The sequence below is a fragment of the Phoxinus phoxinus genome (assembly GCF_949152265.1).
Source record: "Phoxinus phoxinus genome assembly, chromosome: 6".
Taxonomy (NCBI): Eukaryota; Metazoa; Chordata; class Actinopteri; order Cypriniformes; family Leuciscidae; genus Phoxinus; species Phoxinus phoxinus.
The window spans coordinates 33,656,181-33,671,908 of record NC_136881.1 but is presented as its reverse complement, the minus strand read 5'-3'; the positions used below and the strand labels follow the sequence as shown (position 1 = coordinate 33,671,908).

General features: G+C 38.6%; 1 protein-coding gene and 1 long non-coding RNA gene across 2 annotated transcripts; one reads left to right on the top strand and one right to left on the bottom strand.

Moving 5' to 3' along the window:
* Positions 1 to 1,297: 1,297 nt before the first annotated feature.
* On the bottom strand, positions 1,298 to 9,963 carry LOC306999899. Its single transcript, XR_013797933.1, has 3 exons — positions 9,786 to 9,963; positions 1,881 to 2,064; positions 1,298 to 1,428 (listed from the first exon to the last, which is right to left on the bottom strand). It is a non-coding gene; the product is annotated as an uncharacterized lncRNA (long non-coding RNA).
* Positions 9,964 to 10,266: 303 nt separating this feature from the next.
* spryd7a (SPRY domain containing 7a) lies at positions 10,267 to 15,500 on the top strand. Its single transcript, XM_079615004.1, has 6 exons — positions 10,267 to 10,469; positions 11,498 to 12,299; positions 12,701 to 12,817; positions 12,911 to 13,077; positions 14,041 to 14,143; positions 14,703 to 15,500. The coding sequence occupies exons 2-6, from the start codon at positions 12,191 to 12,193 to the stop codon at positions 14,798 to 14,800; spliced, it is 594 nt and encodes a 197-aa protein (XP_079471130.1). The 5' UTR covers positions 10,267 to 10,469; positions 11,498 to 12,190; the 3' UTR covers positions 14,801 to 15,500.
* Positions 15,501 to 15,728: the final 228 nt, after the last annotated feature.

Here is a 15,728-nt window from a genome sequence, read left to right as displayed (position 1 = left end):
TTTGGTTATCAAATAAATTATTTTGTTTATTGGTTGAGTATGCTGTATTTTGTTTAATCTAGGTACACATGTACATTGTAATGTAACGGTCAATATAAATGACTTGAATGTATAAATGAACTTTATTCGGATGGGCTTCTAGGTTTTATTACCCTACACGTTCAGTCACTGCGAGTCATTTAATATTGAGAGTGTATTTCATGAAAACCATCATTGAGCTTTATGCCTTTATGAATTTGCTATTGGTCTAGTTCTCATTAGTAAGTTAGTTTAAAAAATAATGAATTTATAATTATATGTTTCTCAGTAATTAGGCCGAAATGATTACTCTTTTTTTTTTTTTGTTACATTGCTTGAACATCTGTGTGCTTTCAAGATGTCCTGTAAAAGTTAGTTTATCAAAAAGTATGCCAGTATTAGAACAAATATTACATTTATATTTTTTGTGTGCATTATTAAAACTTACTTTGTGACATTTGTCCTTTATTTTAGATATCCTTTGTATTTTTGATGGAGATGTGTTGTTCACACACACACACACACACACACACACACACACACACACACACACACACACACACACACACACACACACACACACACACACACTATATATATATATGTATATAATTAAACCACAGATTTTGTGATTTTTAGAAAACATCTCTTCACAGCCTTGGTAGTGTTCCTGTTATTTGTTGGGGATGGTAGAAATTTCTCTCTCTCACACACACACACACACACACACACACACACACACACACTGAGAGAGAGAGAGAGAGAGAGTCACAAATCATGACACGTAAGAATTTATCTTAAAACTAGATTCTGCTGCATTCATTTAAATATTTTGTATAATATATAAGCACATAATTACACCAGTCCAGTAGAATAATACACTGCATGCTATACAGATGGTATGGTACACTTTCGTATTATTATTTTTTTTTACCTGAAATTATATTTTAAGAAACATAAGAGCCAAAATTTGTGCTTCATAAATATCATTTTATTTTTGTTTTCTCCAGGAAAGGAATGTAACGCACACGGCATGACAGTGAGCTGTAATAACGTCAAGTAACTGTAAGTACACCACCAACTGAAGTTCTAACTGTATTATTGGGTGTAAAAATACAGTGTAAGAAACAGGCGGATTTCTGATATGCAAAAAATATATATATAGAGAAAAACGAGTTTTTCTATATCCTCATGGATTGTCTAACAAAGAAAAAGCAACGATAAAGTGAAAGGCATACGGACAGAACAAACAACACAAGTAAATATTATAATGTGGGAGGTTACAGGCTTTGTCAGGGAATGCTTTTATTCCCCCCCCCACATAACCTGTAATTTTAGCCTTATAGACAGCAGATGCTCCATTGTCCTCTTGCTTGTTACACCATAAGTTTTTTGTCAGTATTGGCTCACCTGGTACAAAAGCACATGACCGTATACTGAGTGGAACAGAAACAAAAACAACTAACGTCAGAAGCAGAACATGAAAAATATTGTAAGTTAGTCATGCCTGAAGTTATTGTTATTATTAGCCCAGTTATTTTGCACTTTGCACACAAGACAATTATTTCTTACACTCATCACATAAGAGTCATGTCAAATATAGTTTGACAAAACATCAGAATGAAACCTGGTTCAGCTTACTCATATGGCTCTTTAAAAATGCATGTCTTGACTGATTTGAATTACATCTATGAATATACGTGTAAAGCTTATATTGAATATGAAAATATTTGTAGAAAGAAAATGCAGCTCAATTAGACTTCAGTAAATTGCTTTCTTGAATGAATACACTCAGTTCATATGTTTTAACAGTCACTAAAGGTTTGGATACAGTGCACTTTTTAATCATGGTGCACACTTACCTGGCAATCGTGATTTCATCAGTGAGAGGCGGGCAGGTTGTGTAAGAATGGTGTGAATATCATGTTTTTCTCAGAACAGGTACCGTATTATCACATCTGACCAGACAGTTAAGATTATGCAAATAGATTTAGTGCTGGGTACTTCTCCAGAAAAATCCACTCATCACCATAGAATAGAAATGTGCTGTTAAAAAAAGGAAGAAAGTTAAAAATATATACACTTATTGAGCAGGAATGTTACATTCATATAACATTTGTGAAAATAAAAGTTTGATATCTTTAAAAACAGATGCTCATTTAATTTGTGCATTTTTCAAACTCGAAGCTTTTCATGATCTAACTCTTTTAAACCTGGAAAACAATGCATTTGACCTTGAAATTAGACAGCTGCGTATTTTTAGGTTGCCAATTAAAACAAAAACAAAGAAATATCTTTACTTGACCCCTAAAACGTTTTAAAATGGATTACACTTGTACTCTTTTTCCACACATGAAACATGTGCATTGCAAAAAACCATACGTGAGACATAACAGCCCACATAAAAGCCTGAGGAAGTCTCACGTTTTTATCAAAATCGCAGCTTGTCATTTTATTCATATCTTTCTATTTTATATTCTAATGTTCTGAGCAAGCATGACTCTTTTTTTGTGTCAGTATCATTGTGACATCGTTTAATTACAAAATGTAACCACATTGACACTTATGACTCGTTGTATTTTTGTTGGTCCTGTGTTTTCAGATTGCGAAAGGAGGGCCGTGTATGTGCGGCTGTGTGGGCGCGCGCGCCTCGCGTGAGTGCGTGAGCGCGCGCTCTGTGCGGGGCCTGTCGGTACTGTAGCAGCACAGAATGGTTTGTGAGTTATAACGGGGGTGCAGGCCGTACTGTGCTGCGGCAAGAACAACAGGACAGACGCACACAAACGGGTGAAAAGGACAGAAGGAAGGTGAAGTAGGCCAGAACAACAGCAGCAGCAGCTTTACCACGTGTGCCAATGAGTCTCCTGAACTTGGCCGTGTGACTGACTGGCTGCCTGGCTGTAGCAGCACGTAAATATTGGAGTCAAAGCACTGGCGAATCCTCCAGTATTGACCGTGCTGCTGGAGTTAGGCGGGCCGTTTACCGTCTGTGCTTCGGGATCCAGGAGAGCACAAGAAGACTAACGACTGACTAATAACATGCTGTCCAAATGCCGGTGTTTTTATTCTGTTTGACGTTTTAATGCTTCTTTTTTATTTTCTCTTGAGAAGCGATGACATGAAATTTGATGAAGCTGTATAATTGTTAATGTATAATTTTTAATTGGTCCGATGCTTCTGTAAAAGTGATTTTGAGCTCGTTGATAATTTATGTACATTGGAAAATGCAATGAGAGGAAAATACAATTAAAAGCATTAAAATCACAACAATTGCATCACGCCAGATTAATTGCACAGAGCTGCGCCGCGCGCAAATTTAGTAGGTTTTTTTTCTCTAAACTGTTTAAATCTACCACATTTCTCAACACGTTTTAACAAACAATACATAGACTGTATTAATAAGTTCCTGATGACTGTTTTGCACGAAGCACATTGCTGAAAACAGTTATAAAACGTGTAGTATACAGTGTTAACATCATCACGTCAGTAAATGTACCTTCCATCTTTTCCACATTTTGAGTAACGCAGCATCGCCATCTTCTGGGAACTTTAGATGGCTGGAGGTTTTCATATCGCCCCTGTTTCGTTTTGAGTTCAGATTTAGAGAAGGGGGAATCATAAAGGGGGAATTTTGCACTTTTCGCTGGCTTTATTTCTCGTTTCTTTCCCTTTGTAAGGGTCGTTATAATCTAACGTATATATGTTTACGCTCCCTCTCCGTTAAAACGCTTGGTTTTCTCCTCAGGCGACATTGCAGAAACATCCTTCAAATGTCACTATTAGGCCAAGATTAAGGAAAGGTCGCGTTCATCCGGACTAATTGCACATAAATCTGTCAAATAAGCAAATGAAAGATGATAATGCGTTGTAAGAAATGCTTATCCTTCTAAAACTTTGGAGGGCACTTCCGACTCGAAACACAAAGTTGGCCTATAGCCGGGATACGACTGGACAAAACCCGCAGAGACGCGCCTGCCCTGAATACAATTTAGCCACAAATTCAATTAACTTTATTCAGAAGCGAGTTAAGAACACTAACTCTAATATCTGGCCACATTAACACTCGCTTGTGTGAATGTACCTGAACCTGACAGGGCTCCGCTATCTATCTCCAGCATACTTGAGGTGTTCGTTACATGCATGTATTTCTTAAAAGAAACCTTGATTATGTTGGACGACGAAGCGCAGTTTATAGGGTCCTCACATTTTTGACGACAGTTATTTCTGCTTAAAGATAATAATAAAAAAAAACGAACATGACCATACATGTGTTAAACACAGCATAACACACGCACACAGGCAATTTCTCTATCTATGAGCAAAGGCGATCAACTCATTTAAAATCGTCTGTGGCGTTTGTTTGAGACTTTAGTGAATATAACGTTGAAAGTTTAAACAGACCATATACTAGTATTTATCTTGTATCATTACACAAACTGCTCTAAAACAGCGGTACTGATTGTCCTTAATGGTTATGTGTATTAAAGTCGCACAATAAAGATAATCACTACTAATTCAGTTCGTAAAAATGAATAGAATTTGCCAAAAAGGGTAGAGTTAACGTTACTTGTGTGCATCACTGATAAACATACATTAAAACAAATTTATAAAAGCATTTTATCCTCATTGTGATTGGTCACTTGGTTATATAACCGATTTTTTTTAATACCGAGAAACTTTGGTGTTAAATGTGATATGCCTTCAACATAATCTAAAATGGATTCATTAGTCGAGAGTTGAAACAAACGAGATGCCCTTATTTGACACATTACGTGTACGTCCATTTACATTGTACATCGGGTTACATAAAAGCAGGTACGAGTGAAATCAATGAAATTGTCGAATGTCATCATACATCACAGACATTATGTGAACCGATAAAAAATAGGGCAGAGACAACGTCACTTTCTTCAGCTTTTACGTCACTCCCTTCTCATGTCACCGAGGTTGTTTTTTCCCTAGGCTGAGCTAGCCTGAATACTGTACTTCAGAATACGCACTGAACAATTTCTGAAGCGGAAATTTATAGTGCACCAAAAGGGCTGCACAACTTTTTCTTCTGAATAAGCTATTCTTGGCAGGTATAGGCAGTGGGCCAAGTCTGTTTTTCTCCTTTAGTTTTCGATTTGATAGATCTCCTCCAGGGAACTGGTTAATTTTTTATAACTGGCTTTATAAATAGTTGTTGAGCACATTACTGCTTGTTTCCAACGTCAATTGTTGCACATTAAAAATATAACGTAGATATAATCTCGCTAGCTAACCACAAAATGTTAGCCGGAGTAAGAACCAATCAAAGCTCGTGTTGTTACCTTGTCAACTTGAGTTGACCAATCACGTCATTATTTGAACCGGTGCCCGAAGACCCGGATGTGAACTGAACTCGCGGGCGCGGCGGCCGGTCAGTGGCGAGTCCTCCGTTTTTTGGCTACAGAGTGTATGGCTGCACCACACATCGTGGAAACGGTAGGTAACTGATTAGCACTAGCATTATCCGAAACATTGTAAAAAGTCTGAATGCATTGGTCTTGGCATATGTTCGCCGAATGCTACACACGTGGGTAATGCTAAGCTATTTGTCGTTTTAAATGTAGTATACGGCAAGTTGGCTAGTGTTAGCACCTGAAGTAACTTTGTATGGTAGGATCAGCTTTTTTTTCTGTGGATACCGCAAGCTAATTATTTATTTAACTGTGTGTTGTAAAGAGTTTATCAAGGGCTTATTTGCATTTGTCTTAAAATGTTGACTATGACGCTGAATTATTTATTTTTTTCGTCCAGAAGAAGAAAGTTTTAAAGTTTTTTTCCATCGTTCAGCCCCTTCCGTGTAACTAGCTAACAGTTATATGAATTTATCTTTATTTGAAGTGAAGCTTATGTACTGCAAGAGTATTTCCCAAACATCTCCAGGAGTAAGTTACACGATACACGTTGTCCTGCCTGTTTTAGATATCTCCCTGCTCCAACACCGATGATTTAAACAGCTTCCATAGTTCATAATGAGTTGACAGTTTGAATCAGCTATGTTGGGGCAGGGAGATGTCTAAAACATCTTACGTTATCTCCTGATTCCTGTCTAATCGCACATTGTATTTTGTATATTTTGCATGCGTTTCCTCTCCTGACGGTGAAGCCGACATCTGTAGGGCAGAAGGCAGACGCTCTTGGAACACCTCACTTGGGTGAAGTAGGCAACGTATTAACGGTATCTCCATGAGGCAACGTCCACGTTGGATTTATTTTGTATAGTTGGCTAATATTATAGTAAGGCAAACATTAGATAAAGGGTTTTCAAAGTCTGAGACTGCGTGCCTTCAAACAAAGCGTGGGAAACGACGTGCCCCCCACCACATTTTTAGTTTACTTGGTAAGTTTCGCTCAATTCCTGGATGCCTTTGGGATCATAATTATATATTTTTTATCCCATAGGCACTCAACATTTGAGCCAAAATAGCCTAATATTGCTGAACATAACTTCTTACTGCACCAAACAGTTATAAACAAAGGTCTGTCCTAAGGCATTTATTAGTTTCAGCCTGATGAGGGGAAAACTGTTCCCCCAAAACTACTGTATCTGAACTCTCACACATGTAGGCTATTCTGTGTGATCTCCTTTTGACAAGTAATGTAATAGTTTCACTTCCATTGATCCTCCCCTGAAACTGTTTGGAGGCCCGCCACACACTTTGAAAACCCCTGAGTTAGATTATCAACGGCTAACTAGGGCTATTTAGTGAATTTACAACACCAGACAAAAACGAACTTGAACCAGATTAACTTTTATTAGTGTCATGTTATTTAAAGATGTACTCAGGCCATGGCTGCACGTTCACAATGTTGTGTGTTTCATCCTTAGACAGCGTTGGTGCAGTTCCTACATATGGCGCTTTTCCACTGCATGGTACGGCACGGCACGCTTTGGTGCTTTTCCACGGCATGGTACGGCTCGGTACGGCACAGCACGCCTTGGCGCTTTTCCACTGCATGGTACGGCTCGGTTCGGTACGGCACAGCACGCTTTGGCGCTTTTCCACTGCATGGTATGGTACGGCTCGGTATGGCACAGCACGCTTTGGCGCTTTTCCACTGCATGGTACGGCTCGGTTTGGTACGGCTCACTTATGGCGCATTTCCACTGCATGGTACGGCTCGGTTCGGTACGGCTCACTTATGGCGCATTTCCACTGCATGGTACGGTACGGCTCGCTTCGGCTCGCTTTAAATGGTACCACCTCTGTTGAGGTTCCAAGCGTACCGTACCGATACTAAATGTGACGTGAAAACACTGCAGGTCACTGATTGGTCAGACAGAATCGTCACTTCAGCGTCATTGTATTTGCGACACGGGACACTAAACCCGCTAGATGTAAATAGCCAGACAACAGCCAATGCGGTAGCACCTGTTTTTAGAGTATTTACTTGACAAAAGAGGTTAAAAAAAAATCAAACAAGAAATGGCTGAATCGTGGTTAGTGGACGAGGTGCAGACGTTCCTCTCGTTGGTTGCTGAGGAGTGGATCCAGCGAGAGCTGGATGGGGCAACACGCAATGAAAAAGTGTTCCAAGAAGTAGCACAGCTCTTAGCCGCACACGGCTACCACCGGACCTACAAACTTAAAAATTAAAAAAAAACTAAAAAGTGACTACCGAGCCAGTAGAGGCGGCAACTATTAACGATCAGTCCCACCCACTTTGAAGCGGTACTAACTGCAGTGGAAAAGCAACCGAGCTAAACCGAACCGTGCCGTACCGAGTCGAGTCGTACCACGCAGTGGAAAAGTGAAGCGAGCCGAACCGTTCCGAGCCGTACCATGCAGTGGAAAAGCACCAATAGACACATGTCTGTGCATGGTAGCTGGTGCTTTCTACATGTGCAGTTCCCCCCCACACATTGTAATGCTTTGCACTGGCAATGCACAAGCTCCAAGACACTTTTTGGTGCTGGTGGAAATGTCATCCAATGATCTGCATAGAATTCCCCCTCGATCCTCCATCCATGCTGCATTGGGGGAGGTATGTCTGGCAGGCTTTGCAAACTTCTCCTGTAGAACAGAGGAATAGAAAATATTTTGGTATATATTCCAGTATGAATAGGATGAATTATCAGGTAGACAAATATGACAAAGAATGTGTTTATCAAAGGTGGTTAATTTTAATCTAGTAATCTCACTGTTTAGATTTGTTAGAATACCATGTAATGTCTTTGTTTCAAATAAAACATTCCTTTAAAAAAATGACTTTTGTGTTCAATTCATTGTCAACCTTACACTGTTCACTGTAATCTTATATTGAATATGCTTTTTGCCCTTGTTAAACCTCCAGCTTTTCAATAAATTTTTTAAGATAAAGTGTTCAAAAATATACATGAATAAAAAATCACTTTGTGTAGTTAAGATTCACTGGTAGTGTGAGGTTTATTTAACATACTTTCTTAAACTAACTACAATACACACATAGCCAAAGTTACACGATCAATACACAATTATTTTAATAGAAAATTTGCAGAATTTATGGATTTGATACATACCTTCAGTATCTTTGGCTGCCATTTCTCTCCTCCTACATGCTCTTGCAATGTGATCTTTATTGGTGAAGAGCGTGTAGCATTCCCTATGGAAGCCCACATTAACTGGCACATCTTGGGCTCTCCAGGTTTCTGTTAAATTGAATGTTGCTATGGCTTTTTCAGCTATTAAACTCTCAGCAGTGTTGAGGTTAACCCATTTCTGGGCACACTGAACAAATGATGCCCAACTTGTTTGAGAAAATAAGGTTATTGGGCTTTTTGCCCTAGAAGCAACATGTATACAGCACTTCATATTGTCGCACACCGGCTGTCAATCGCGTCCCGCTTTGTTATGCGGTCTATGTAAATTTCTATGTATGTCACGGGTGATCAATAACCTTAGAGGTCTTCTGACGGTAAGTGCACAATGTATAGTATAGCTCGTGTAGACAAAAAGTATATAAAGACTATTTAAATCGCAGGATTTCGTTATAAAGAGAGCAAAGTTACTGTATCAAATATGTTGGTTGTCAGGGAGACGTGACAGGTTGTCAAGGAGACGGGTGATTTGTTTACGTTTTCTGGCGCTACGATTTAGTAGTTCTACAAATTTGCCCGTTTAAAAATGTAAGAGTTTAAATCGATATCTTCATAAAATGTGCACACATCAACGTTGGAAACAATGATTACACTACTTATAAGAATTTTTACATGCCATCTGTAAACAAATCACTTAGTTCCTTGGCAGGGATCTGTGAAATTCACAATTTCGGGGTCCGGCCCACGGCCTAGTAAGGCGAGATCCTCCCCGGTAATTTCCACAGAAACCTCGTTTGTAGTGTCACAGCTGAGCAGCGCGAACGCGCAGGTTTATGGTGAAGCCTGATTGGGCAGTTCTGAAAATAACGGGTTTGTTGTCATTCAAAGAAGCAAAGGCACGCAGATAAGTGCGCTCATGTTCAGCATCTCGTTGCCGTTTCTAACTTGTTTATGCAAAAAGCATAAGTTACAGATCTCATAACATTACCTCATATATTATGTCATTACCTGCTGCACCTCATTCACAACATGTAGATTTCGGTAAAGTTATAAGTCTATAGCCTAAAAAAGTTATAAATTAAAATGTTCTCCCATATAAGACGATGGTATTTATTTATGAATGATAAAAATAGCGTAAGCTAAATCAGCTAAAAATAATATTTTTAAAAGAAATTTAAGGTCGACAGGGAGACCATGATAAAAAATATTGTGACTACTTTACCTTTTTTGGTCCATTTACCTCGACATCTGCTTACTAGTCACCCCAAAGGACAAGACCATGATGTTAGTCACAATAATTAGTTTCTACATTAATGCAATAATCCCATGAAAAGTAGGGATGTTGGGTAAAACAGTTCCACCGCATAACTGCGAACACATCACGCGCTCTTTTATTGGATAGAAACCGCGCGCGCCAGTTACCAGGGTACTCTGCAAACGCAATCATGGCGCTTGTTGCTGTGCAGATTTCAACACTAGCGAACTTCAAAAACAACAAGCAAAAGTTAATATATACGTCAAGTATTACACATGTAACAAGCTATTTTTTTCTTCAAAATGTTTTATTAAACCTGTCTTTGATGTGAGAGCAAATAATATATGAACACAAGTAAATATATACTTTCGTTTTTGAAAGAAGTTGGTCAGATATAGATACCCCCTTACTTTCGAGCGGTAAGGTTGTTGCTATGCAAAACTTCACAGCTGTAACTGAGTGGCAGAGAGCAGGTTAAAAGCTTTTAAGGTCACATCGATCCCGATCCTTCATATTTGCGCTCTGCCTCCTATTTTTTTTTTTTTACAGTCTATCTGCCTCGCACATTCTGCGTGCTCGAGCACACACGCATATCCTCCATACATGCACACATAAAGTAAAAGTAGCAGTAGTATCAAATTTTATTGCTAAGTTACTAGTGCTGGGTATCGATTCAAATTTCAAGAATCGATTCGATTCCGATTCTCAAGATCTTGAATCGATTATCATTATTCGATTCGATTCGATTCGATCCGATCCGATCTTATATTCTTAAAATATAAAATTTTCAAAAGTTTTAACTGTTCATGAACAAACAAGTGTTTGTAATAAATAACATTCATAAACATAAATTAATGTTGTAAAAATATATTGTTCACTCAATGTGTTGATGTTAGATAAGGCATTACGTAATATTAATGAATGGTATCTTAATGTAGTGTTACCAACTAAACAGGAGATAAAACGTGTTTTATTTGACTTGACTGTCCTTTTATTTAATCCAAAACTGCGTTCATATTTAAAAGGCCTTTTAAACTAGATACGACCGCACACGATACCACTTTATGGGTCGTTCACATATCGCGTTTTATACGCGTGCAAATTCAGTGAGAAGCACTTCAATGCATCTCAACAGGTCATGTGACAAAAACCAGCGGCCTTTCCGTAACAACATGGAAAGCTCGGCCGAACAGCTGATCATAGCTGTACAGGGCGGCTTTTTATTTCTCATCTCAATGAATATATCTAGTAGTAAAGCTAATGCAAGGGCTAGAAATCAATACATTTTTTGATGATACTTCCTCGTCATCATGGAGAGCGCAGTTTGCACCGCTTTCTCCTTTCCACAAGCGCGTGCTTTCCCGTTGCGTCTGTCGTTGCTATGCAACCATGAACAGAGGCGCGGGCCGCGCGGCTGGAAAACGAATTTGCACGCGCAAAAAACGCACTATGTGAACGGCTCTTTCCTCATTTCTGATCAACAAGTCTTATATAGCCTACTGTCTATGGTGGATTCAGAGAGACCGCAGCGCTGCCGGTCGCCATGTCTCAGTGTGTTTATGGGGAAAATATAGGCCTGTTATTAAATCGATCCTCTGAGTTACGGATCGATCTTTAGAAATTAATATGAAAATCGATTCAGAATTGGTGAATCGATTTTTTCAACACAGCACTATAAGTTACCTGTATGGTCTGGTAGTTGATTACAGCAAGCATGTTGTCTCCCAGAGAAAACAATGTCAAAATTACTTAACAATTATGTTTCGTTTGGTAACAATTCCGGTTCCCTTTCGAGAACGGTCACTTTGTATTGCGTAACGTTATTCTCTCAGGGAACGGTTACGGTAACCGAGTTTCTAGTCGTGGATTTAGATTTTCCCATAAAGGTATAATTAGTCCAAAAATGAAACGCTGTCATCGTTTACTCACTCTCATTCCCAACTCGTATGACTTTCTTTCACTCAAAAGTAAATCACAGTTTTGGCTCTTTTTCATAGTATGAAAATTGTGCCATAAAAGTGAGTCGTGCCTGAGGCGTCACCCCATAAAATTCTGCCTAACAACTCGATTTGTGTTCCACGTGGAAGAAATAAAGTCACACGGGTTTGTCACAATACGGGTGAGTAAATGATAATTGTTTTTTTTTGGCCCGTCGGTTGGTCACTAGAGGTCGCCATTGAACTATCCTGGAAATATAAAAAAAACCTTTCACGGACCGGTAGACTCTTTCACGTCATATCCTGTTAGCTTAGCACCAAGGGAGAATAAAAATGACCTCCTTCGATTTATAGCACGAATAACCCCGTAAAAGAATTAAATAGAGCTTAACAACATTATTTAACGACGGGTATTGTTGCGAGAGAAATACTATTATGGCGGCGGCTTTATTTTCGTGCTGTCTTGGCTGTTGCGGAGACGACAACAGTGGCCACGTAACACTGAAGGAAATGCCCACGGTTCAGCTGGACACTCATCACATGGGTGAGCGATGCGAGCTGACTTTTCAGACACATATATTGACGGAAAAGAGTTCGAGTCTCACAGTATGATGCACAAGGCTGTCCTTCAGAAAGTGCCTGTCTCCATTCATTAAACTGAAGTGTTGCGATCTTGTCAGTGTTGTCTGACTCGATATATAACAGTATGATCTTTGAGTTTTGCGTCTGTATTGACAATATGCTTGTAGATATAATTCACCGGGGATTTCATGGTATTTTTCACTAACGTTACCATGAAAAATAATCACCAGCAGTAGTAGAATGAAACAATATCTAGCTATAGCGTGAAAAGGATTAAAAATAGCACATGCATTAACGGTAGTAATCATTTTTGTTCTCTGTCATGCAATTACTCAGTAAATAATTATTTTTATGATATTTCAGGCACGGATGTTGTCATTGTAAAGAGTGGCAGACGCATATGTGGAACTGGTGGGTGCATTGCAAACGCCCCTCTCCATCAAAACAAAAGCTACTTTGAATTCAAGATTCAGTCCACAGGTAAGATGCGTGCAAGCATTTACTGTTTGTTAGACTAATCAATTGTCAATAGTTCATCTTAGGTGTGACTGCAGTGAACTTTGCCCCTTGCAGGTGTGTGGGGATTAGGAGTGGCAACTAAGAAAGCAAATCTAAACCAGATCCCTATGGGTAGAGACCCACACAGCCTTGTGCTCAGGCAAGATGGCACCGTGTACCACAACAACGAAGAAAAGAACCGATTGCCTGCGAACAGCTTACCGCAGGAAGGAGATATTGTGGTGAGTATCAGTGGCGATAATGTTAATGTCAAATTAATATGGGATTTGTTATCGATAAATAAATGTATTTGTGTGTGCGCTTCCATTCTGGACTGAATTTGGGATTCGCCTATAATGAGAACAAGGGTTCTTAAAGGGTTTGTTCACTCAAAAATGGAAATGATCCCAAGCCATCCTAGGTGTAAATGACTTCCTTCTTCCTTCCAGCCAAACACGGTCAGAGTTATATTAAAAAATATCCTGGCTCTTCCAAGCATTATAATGCGAGTGAATGGTGCCATAGATTTTGAAGCCCAAAAACGTGCATCCATCCTTCTTAAAAGTAATCCACACTGCTCCAATGTTTAATAAAGGCCTTCTGAAGCGAAGTGTTGCGTTTTTGTAAGAAAAATCTAATTTTTTATAACTTTATAAACTATAATCCCTGGCTTCCGGTGATGGCTGTACGGCTCTAGTTCCGGCAGAAGAGTGACCTCTGACGCGACGGATGACGTAGGAGTAACGTAAGCTTAGGTGAGAGTACACCCCTCTCGTGGTTCAAACAAATAGGGCTGGGCAACAAACTCGAGCTCCTCAGACGGTTCTCTTTTGTTTTGTTTCGCTCTATCCTCTGCGCTTCCGCGTCCGTCAATTGATACGTCATGCGTCGGGTCAGAGGTCACTCTTCCGCCGGAACTAGACTTGCGTACGGCCGTTACCAAACATCAACATTCATAAATGCTGTGTTTATTTGTGAAGATTATCATGATGAACAAAATGTGTAAGAATCATAAACATTAGTTGGTGTCAGAGCATATTTTCAGCAGTAATCCAAAAGCCAATAGAAAAATCCTATTGGGGAACCAGGGTGATGCCAACTTCCTGCTGGAAAGCCAAGGCATTTAAATGACGCACAACTCCTGTGCAGATTGTTCACTTTGTGTGTAATAACTTTATGTATCTAATTTGTTTGTGTGAATGTAGGGTGTTACGTATGACCACGTGGAGCTGAATTTGTACCTAAACGGAAAGAATATGAACTGTCCGGCATCAGGCATCAGAGGAACCGTTTATCCTGTAGTTTATGGTGAGTATTATATAAAATTGATTAATAATTATTACTAAACGCTAACATCTTTGTTTGGTTGTAAATGTAGTTTTGAGAGAAGACTTGTTCTGTTACTCAAGTACCGATAACACAATTACAGGATTGCCTTGATTTTTATTCTGTTACCCTGCAGTTTGTGAGGAATTGCACAGAAATGTCAATCATGAATTGTTTTAAATTAATGTTCTTTGATGCACAATATTTATATCTTTTCCCTACTCTGCTTTAAATATGTATTTTAAACTTTAAAGACAACCTTGCAACATTGTCTGAATTGGTAAAGTTCTGCTAAATATATGGTTGCAGCTTTTTTTTTAAGTACATTTTTTAAAACTTTTTCAAAGTAAATTGTAGGAAAAAATTATTTTGTGTATATACATTGAAAGGGCTGAGTTTGTTTATATGAAGAGTTCAAATAGACAACATTTTTTTTAACCAATTGTCAGCCTTTTGGTAATTTTTGGCAATGCAATATTAAGTATAAGTTTTTGTTCAGTAACACATCTAAACATGTATGCCTTTGTCTTGTCCCTCACAGTGGATGATAGTGCAATATTGGATTGTCAGTTTAGTGACTTCTACCATACTCTTCCACACGGCTACCAGAAGATACTTTTTGAACAACAGATCTTCTAAAGTTCATGACATATTGTATAAACACTAAAGATATGTACTCCACAGCCGGGATCTGAAGTGCTATGGTTATGAATAATTTCTAAATATTGTGTGGCTCAATTGAACTAATGTCATCTGTGACTTTGACTTGTGTAAATCTGGCCACTTCTAAGTCACCCTATGTTTTTAAGATGAACTCAGTGAGCGATATCATCTGCACACTTATCTGTGCACACTCCTTTAATTTGCACTTCGTCAAACACTGTACATTTACTGATGTATTAACAGTGCACAAATTACAGGTGACAATCAAAGCTTTATTCTTTCTACATTTCAAGAGAACAAAGTAATGCTGACTCAAGATGCTGATACTGACTCAAAATACGTTTAAAAGCTCTTTTCATTGTTTTTATTTGATTAAATATTGTTTTTGTATATCTGATGTTTGATCTGCAGCCCACATAACATATAGCCTACATAATGATTTTGATTGATTTAAGGCAAGCTCTAAAAATATATATATTTAGAATTCATATTTCATATTTTTACTTAGTCAAATGATATCTGATTGTCTGTGTTCCTTAATTGTCGTTTGTTGTAATTACAAAATATGTCTTAAACGAATGAATATGGAATGTGATGGTTTTTTTGTACTGACAGGTCTTATTCATATTTGTGTCTTGTGTCATTTAGTAATAAATGTTTTGCTTGTATCACCTGACATATAGACGCACTTGACGTTATCTGTTGTATATACCTTAATTTAAGACTTAAATGTTCCTGTTTATTATCAAAATGCAATTTTAAATTTCTACTGAACGACCATCATTTCACTGGCTTGTCTAGCGGGTAGCCTAGCGTACTGTATTGCGCGGTGACGCATCTTCTTTACGTACGCGATGCTGCTCATGGGAGCTGAGTGAATTGTCTTGCGCAATCTACGCACACT

Excerpts from the sequence above, each read along its gene's own strand:
- spryd7a (XM_079615004.1), top strand. The coding sequence starts at position 12,191 with ATGGCGGCGGCTTTATTTTCGTGCTGTCTTGGCTGTTGCGGAGACGAC. Across the intron at positions 13,078-14,040 it reads CGCAGGAAGGAGATATTGTG|GGTGTTACGTATGACCACGT; the intron begins GTGAGTATCAGT and ends GTGTGAATGTAG. Across the intron at positions 14,144-14,702 it reads CGTTTATCCTGTAGTTTATG|TGGATGATAGTGCAATATTG; the intron begins GTGAGTATTATA and ends TGTCCCTCACAG.